Below are 7,626 nucleotides of genomic sequence, written 5' to 3'. Positions count from 1 at the left end.
AAACCTAAATTGAGTTATTTTTTAACAATGGAGTTCTAAGTGTGTGGATGAAAATATGTTTTTGTGTAAATGTTAAAGAGTTAAAGCAAAGATAAGGGGGAATGTGGGATGTCATGAGCATGGAGAGCGGTTACATCACACAAAAACATCAGAGAAATGGTGACAAACACTGAATTTACACAACAGCGTTTGACTGAAACACACTGAGATTTCTTCGGGGCCCAGAACAGACCCGGTCTGCCCCCTAGAGGCCACCGGCGTGGGTGCACGGGCGTGCGCGTGAGCATCCTGGGGAAGAGAGACATCCTGTGACAGCAGTGACTCAGTGTTTCTTCCCAACAAACGCACACAATGGCACGCGCACGTCCAAGAGAGTGTGGCTCATTTTTAAAGACATTTCAATTCAAACACAAAAATATGAGAAAATAAAATGATTTCCTCCAAATGAAGTGCGCGCGCTTGGAGAGATGCGGACGCGCGCGCCCTCAGGTGAAAGCGCAGGAGGAAGAAGACAAAAAACGACTGCTGGGCGGAGTCTGGAATGAGTGGGCGTGGCTTTAAGTTTTCTGGGCTAAGAGCAGAGACATGTAGACTGTGAGGCATTTGCAAACAAGACTCTGAGTGGATCACAGTGCTCTCCTGCGCTCACTTCAGCGCTCGCGCACGGACGCTCAGGACACAGTGGAGTATCGGCGCGCGGAGCCAGAGGAACCCAGAGGGGAGAACTGCACCTGTCCCACGCGCGCGGAGATCCCACGGCTCGTCCTTATGTGTGGATGGGAGCAAAGTTACACGGTCAGTCCAGATTTATACAAAAACACAATTTTATTGTGTGTATTCTTTCTTTTATATTTAAACTTTTCCCCTTTTTTCTAATTTTGTTTATAAGTTTTTCAAAGAACAAAAATTCTGGACAATTATTTATCTAAATTCATTCAATTTAAAACTTTATTTTTTAATTTGAAAAATCGATTTATGGACTTGAACAAGGTTGTAACTTTTAATTATTATTATTATTATTTTCTATAATTGTTTCTTGTAATTTAGAGTTTTTTCTCTTTTATTTGTGTGTGTTTTTAAGTAGTTTTAATAAATTGAAACATCTGGACAGAAAGTGAAGAGGGAGAGGTCACTCAGCCATGAAACTGAAAGCTGTTTTTTCATATAGTTTCTTGACCTTCCCCTTAAAGGCAATTTTAAGGTGTGAATTTGTTTTTCAATTATTAATTCCTGTCCCCTCAGCTGTTGTGTTTTCAGTTAGCCAGGATGTCTGAAAGCTGGATTGTGACTTGGTTGATGGTTTCAGTATTAGTTTTCGATGTTGCAGCTGTAATGCAAAAGAAGTTTCTGACTTCTGCTGAGAGCTCAAATAATAAGAAGAATATTTAGTGTTTTAATGTGCCTCATTTAAATGGCAGATGGAGCTGAAACTGTTGTTGCTCTGCTGCTGATTTACGGAAATCGCTCATTCTTGATGGAAATATTTTCAAATCTGTTTTTGTATTTTTCAAATTTTCTGGTATTTTTCTTATAGTTACGGATAAAATCACAGTTTGCGTGTGTTAACGTGTTTAAAATAACTTGTTAAAACATGTATGGGAATTAATTTAGCATTGCAGGTGTTTAAGAGTGAGTTTTATTTGCACAAAAGCCTAAATTAAGTTTTCATGCAGCAATAAAGAATTAAAAATTTTATTTTCTGAGAAAAAAATGATAAATTTAGTCACTCATGACTCGAGTCAAATATGAAATCCTTCTTTTATCTTGAAGAAGAACTTTCAGAGTGGTCACTGACGTTCCCCTCGCGTCTGCGTGGGACGAGCTCATATCCCAGAGTGGAAATCTGTCTGTGTGTGTGTGGGATTGTCTTGGGTGGGATCATGTTTGAAGTTTTGTTTGCGCTGCTGTGGCCCCCCAAATGGAAAAGTTTTTGACGCTCCCTTCCTCATTACTCCCCCCTGTCCATTACCAGCACACGCACACACAAGGCAGGGAGTCGGGATGATTTGCCGGTTCCGCTGCTTTGCCACTCTGCTTCCAATTTTAGCTTCATTCAGACACAGACAGCATTTCCTTCCTCTGTCTTCAACCCCAGGGACCGATGGGGAGGAGGGGGGGTCCAGAGCAAGGAAACACTGGAGATATTACATCCCTAATGTGGAAGTCAACTCAGTGATTTTGCTTAAATATGAAGCTCTGAAGTGGAAAAACTTCCACAAAATATGCAGAAAACTGGCAAATATAGAAATAAATATTTTAAAAGTTTTATTTTTCTCCATATTTTTGCTAACTTTAAGCAATTTTAATTTATAAAAATATTTTTAAAGATGTAGATTGCCTGTTTCTTACATATATTCTACTTTTATAATCATGTGCATAAAAAAATATCTAATTGTTCACATAAATTGGGATTTTTTTATGCTTTTTTTCCAAATCCATGTTTTACTTTCATAAGAAAACTTATTTTTTATGATTTAAAACAGTCACACAATTCAATAAAATAAAAAAATTGGTGAAGGAAAAATAGGATCATTGGTTTGGATATTTGTATAGACAATAATTCTCATTGTAGATGGTTATCAGATGGAATTAACCCTCTGCTGAAGTCATGAATGAAGCCCCTAATTGTTTCCCAAATTAGTTAACATTTAGTCTAAATGGTTCACTCGACGAGTAGCTTCCTGTCCGTTTCTTTGTGTGTGACACTAACATTAGTGACTCTTTCCTTTTGTGAGTCACTACACAATAATCACTGATCCTCCTCTCCTTTTTTTGGCTTTCCTTATTTCATCATTGATTTTTATCTCTCTTGTTTTTTTCAGTTTAAGCTCTTATCTCCTCACGAACACACCCTTCTTTCTTTTTTTAGCTTTCACTGCTTTCACCCTGTGTTTTGATTTCTTTTTCTCTTTTTCTACCTCCGTCTGCTCTTTGACTTTCACCGGATCATAGAAATAACAAACTTCTCTTTTGTGTCCTTCTTGTAAAGGCGACCTCTCATAGCTCGGCCACATTGACCAGTGAGGGGGCGCACACCATGGAGCAGGACGACACGCACCCCAAAATGGCCTCCGCCGCCACCACCAGCAGCACGCTGTCCGACGGAGCCGAGACCATGACCGACACGGACGTGGACGTGGAGATGGAGGAGACGGACATGAGCACGTGGACCGACACGGAGTTTGAGAAGAAGTGCACGTACATCGTCCAAGACACGCCGTGGGAGGCGACCCCAGACGGCGACGGGGCGATGACCACGACAAGAGCGGAAGTGTCGCTGCCGCGAAATCTCGCCTTCAAACACAAGGCGGGCAGCAAGGAGGTCAGTATCTGACACACACACAAACTTTCTCTGCAGTCACAACATTTGACAGAGAAAGGCATGCGCACGCTCTCACACAAATGAGTCAGTTGTGGGTCATGTGGGAAGAGGGGGGGGTCGCATCTTGTAAAGTCTCCACACTCACAGCAAAGCCCCTCCATGGGAATGAGTGTGTTGGTGAAAGAAGCTGGATTTGCACACAAACACACCAACAATGCCTCCTCATCGGTTTGCATCCGTCCATGAAAACTCATTTATCATGTGAGAAAAAGCTGGCTCAGTCCCAGGAGAGCACTTCATTATACCTGAAGCTTCAATTCCAGCCAGCAGGGGGCGCTCCACAGCACCTTAACAGAAGCATCTGCTCATGTCGAGTCACTTGTTGCATTAAAACGCTCACATCTTAGGATTTATTTTTGTCTTTCTTCCAGTGATAAAATGTAATCTCATTTACTTGAATAGCACATCTTTAAATCTCCAAAAACAGACAAGGATAACACTTTTTCCTGATCAAACTGGAAGTGAAAAAAGTCAAAATGTCAGACAGTCAAAGGTTGAACCCGAGGTTGGATAACAGCGAGATAATACTCAGAATCAAAATGACAGTGGCGACGTGATGAAGCGAAAAACAGAGGGTGTCGAGTGTCTGAGCAGGCAAATGTGTTTGACATTAACATCTGGAGATGAGTCTTTTCCACAGCTTTGATTGCCATGACACTGAATAGTGTTTCACAATCAATCAAGTGACTAAAAGAGCAAACATAAACTTTCCTTGGCTGTCTGTTTCATCGTCGATTTGCTCAGGTCTTGAGGTACAAAAGCCAGCGTGCACGCTCTGCATGCTCTGTTTTTCCAGAGCATCTCTGGACCTAAAAAAAGAAGTGCATGACTGCAGGTTAAGAGATTACAAATCTGTCAATTTTGACACTGCGGCGGAAAAAACGGCGTGATCACATGGATTTTCTCATCAGGGTTTTATCAAGGGGAAACCAAAGCAAGAAAGAAATAAAAAGACGAGTGTTTTCTTTACGAGCTGATATGCTATCAGCTCATATTCGTCGTGAGGAGGAGAGGAAGAAGGAAAAGCTGATCAAAGAAAGCCATGTTTTGGTTCAAAGGAAGAGGGAGAGCATTGTTAAAATCCTGTTAATGATCAAAAAAAAAAGTTGAGCACACAAGCCATCGCAGACTCATGTCTGGTCCTTTTGAGGGAAAAGAGGAAAGGGGGATTTCCCACATCACGGCTTGGAAAGGACTTGTGTTTGTGTGGGTTTAGCATAAAAAACGTGCGTCTCCTTTCCCTCCATGGCTGGAGCCTGAATTGCAGCCAGCGCATAATCCCTCGCTTTTCTCCTCTTCCTCCCCGTCTGATTCTCACCCCTTCATCTTTGATTGTATCAGATGAGGAAGAAAAAAAAAAGGTTTTTTGATATCTCGATGTCTTCCCTTGAGGTGTCTGAAGCGGCAGTGGTTTTGGTTTGATGTGGCAAACGGTGTAGGTGTGACAAGAACAAGAGAGGAGAGATTTTAGGTTCTCTTCAGTCGGATAAAGACGCTCGACCTCGGCTGAAGTCGTCGCTCATTCTGTCTGATTTGAAGTGAGCCTTCAATGATGGATGTGCACGTCAATATCAACACTGTACACTCGAATGATCAACATCACCCTATTCCAGTTGCAAATTTCCTAATGACTGCTCGTCTGCGTGCAGGTGGTCGGCGTGTGCAGCAGAGAATACATCCCCCAAGGAACACGCTTCGGCCCTCTGGTGGGCGAGATCTACACGGCCGACAGCGTACCCAAAGACGCCAACCGCAAATACTTCTGGAGGGTGAGTGTGCCGCTCGAAAACACAAAACAGCGTGCGCGCATTTCCTCAGAAGCCGGAGGGACCCCTTCCTGTGACGTCACGCACATCTAAAGTCAGTCAGTGGAACAGGAAGCTGCTGGGCTTGCTGTTTTCTGTGTGTGTGTGTACGAGGAAAAGACACGGGGATGTGATGTCATCGTCACACAAATAGCTTGTCACACCGGGGTTCCTGTAAGCGCACGTACGCTCGCACACTTAGAACCATCACTACCGGTAACTGAGTGAGACAATGCACACACACCAACAACCTGCCCGCCCCACACGGTTAGGTGTGTGTGTGAGAAGGGGTGGACTTGCTTGAAAAGAGTTTAACCACAAGCAGGCAGTCATGAAGGTGTTCCGTTCATGCTCATATCTGACTTTCTCACACGTAGTGAGAGCAGAGCGTGGAGAGTTCAGATGAAAAATGACTCGAAAACAAGCTGCTGTTCCCTCTCGCAATATAAGAGAATCCCTCCCTTTACAGACTCAGGTGGTGAGATTAGGTGAATAACAGACAGAGGTCTCAAAGATCTTTACGTAATTTAACTTATTTTTATTTTTTTTTGGTTCCAGATCTATGCTGACGGCGAGTTTCACCACTTTGTGGACGGCCTGGACGAGACCCGGTCCAACTGGATGCGCTACGTGAACCCGGCTCACTCCGCCGCGGAGCAGAACCTGGCGGCGTGTCAGAACGGCATGGAGATTTACTTCTACACGGTGAAGCCCGTCCCCGCCGGTGCCGAGCTGCTGGTGTGGTACTGCCACGAGTTTGCCCGTCGCCTGCGGTACCCGTCCTCGGGGGAGCTGATGATGCAGAAGCTCAGTAAGTTTGGGAACTTCTTAAATTACGTTTGAGCAATCTTTTCGGCTGTTTTTAAGACAGGCGTGGAAACACAAAATCAATAGTGAGCTCGCATGTGTCCTGTTGGCGCTGGTAAAAGCATAACTGTTTTTGTGCGCTGCTCTGTCTCCTTCCTCTCTGAACGTTAGCCTGTCATTATCTAACACACACACAAAAGTACAAGAGCAACAACCTTTCATCTCTGTCAGTGCCATCGTTGTATTTTTGCGTGCGCGCCTGTGACAGTGTAATTACACACAGAGGGATACGGCCCCTAATGCCACAGTCTTCCACACTTAAAGACCCGCTTTCAACTTAAAAGCTGGCGCACACACAACCTCAATAAAAGGAGCAGAGACAGAGTGTGTTTGCTCGACTCCGTGCTTCACTGACCTTTTTTTATGAGGAAGACAACTTAATGTTCCTCTGTACTCACAATTGTGATCACTTTTGCACACACAAAAACCCTCGACATACACTTTCACGACACAGCAACTACAACGGCACTTATCCACTCGGGGCTGAGCGGATCAAAGAGCGCAAGCTGAGAGGAAAACAAAGACAGAGTGGGAGCTCACGGCTTTCCAGGTGTGACTGTGGCCTAATAGTAGTGTGAGGGTGGCAGAGGGACCGGCCAGCCAGAGCGACTCCACTGCCAGGGGAAAAAATGCGCATGACCTAAGGGGCAGGAGGAATCCCCAGTCCGTTCACTTTAGACCCCCCCCCAATTCCCCTAACACATTGTGTAAAATGCCATATATCTTGTAATGGATTAGTGCCTTTTGTTGCAAACCAAAAAGCTTTGGGCTTTTAGGGTCTAATGAGTTGCTCAAATGAGTATGACTGTTGCTGTGGCTCGCCAGAAGTTGGTTTTACAGAATAAGTCATGGCACAGCCTGAGTAAAACCAAGAAAACCACTCCCACAAAGTAATGTTGAACTGAAATAGTTAAAAGGCCAAAAGGTAAAGGAGGAAAAAGCAGCAGTAAGCCACTAGACTCCATTTTTTTTTTTTTTGCTACTTGAAAGACACTTTGGAAGAATAAACCTTCATAAGCAGTAGCTACTAAAAACCCTTAAAACTGTGAGGTAAGGGGATATTATCATTAATAACTATTTATTATACAATGAAAATTTTTAATTTTCGGTTGATGAAGGGGATATATTTAGAAAATTAAGCTTAAAATTGCATTTTTGAGTATTTATTTAGTCAAATCATTGTGAATCAGGACCAGAGAAAAAATCAGTTTTGGATTTGTGATGTCGAAAATAGTCTGAACGGGCCATTCCATTCTTGTGCATCCACTTGTTGTCAAATAGATCCATGTGCGTCTTTGTTTTCCTCGTCAGGTGTGGAAAAAATCTGATAGCTACGATATTGCTAGCCATTTTTGTTCCACACAGGGGGACAAAATCCAAAACACACCTTAGATTGCGGGCCAAACAGGATGAACATTTATTGAACACACTGAAGCTACATTTTTTGACTTTAAAAATGTAACTTTTAATATTACTATAAAAACAGGCAGGAACATTAATCCAGAAGAAATCAAGTTAAACCTTAAATTACTTTCAGTATTTTACTCTCCATAAAAGTTTATTTTCTCAAAA

General features: G+C 43.0%; 1 protein-coding gene across 1 annotated transcript in view; it reads left to right on the top strand.

The window, feature by feature from the left end:
* The first annotated feature begins 342 nt into the window (after positions 1 to 342).
* prdm1a (PR domain containing 1a, with ZNF domain) overlaps positions 343 to 7,626 on the top strand; it is a 12,971-nt gene continuing 5,687 nt past the window's right edge. Inside the window, exons 1-4 of the mRNA XM_024258201.2 lie at positions 343 to 795; positions 2,990 to 3,322; positions 5,032 to 5,151; positions 5,746 to 5,998. Of these exons, the coding sequence (XP_024113969.1) occupies positions 769 to 795; positions 2,990 to 3,322; positions 5,032 to 5,151; positions 5,746 to 5,998 (733 nt within the window). The 5' untranslated portion in view covers positions 343 to 768. The remainder of the gene's footprint in view (positions 796 to 2,989; positions 3,323 to 5,031; positions 5,152 to 5,745; positions 5,999 to 7,626) is intronic.

Source organism: Oryzias melastigma, linkage group LG16 (genome assembly GCF_002922805.2).
Source record: "Oryzias melastigma strain HK-1 linkage group LG16, ASM292280v2, whole genome shotgun sequence".
NCBI classification, from domain to species: Eukaryota; Metazoa; Chordata; class Actinopteri; order Beloniformes; family Adrianichthyidae; genus Oryzias; species Oryzias melastigma.
This window is presented reverse-complemented; position numbering and strand designations above follow the sequence as displayed.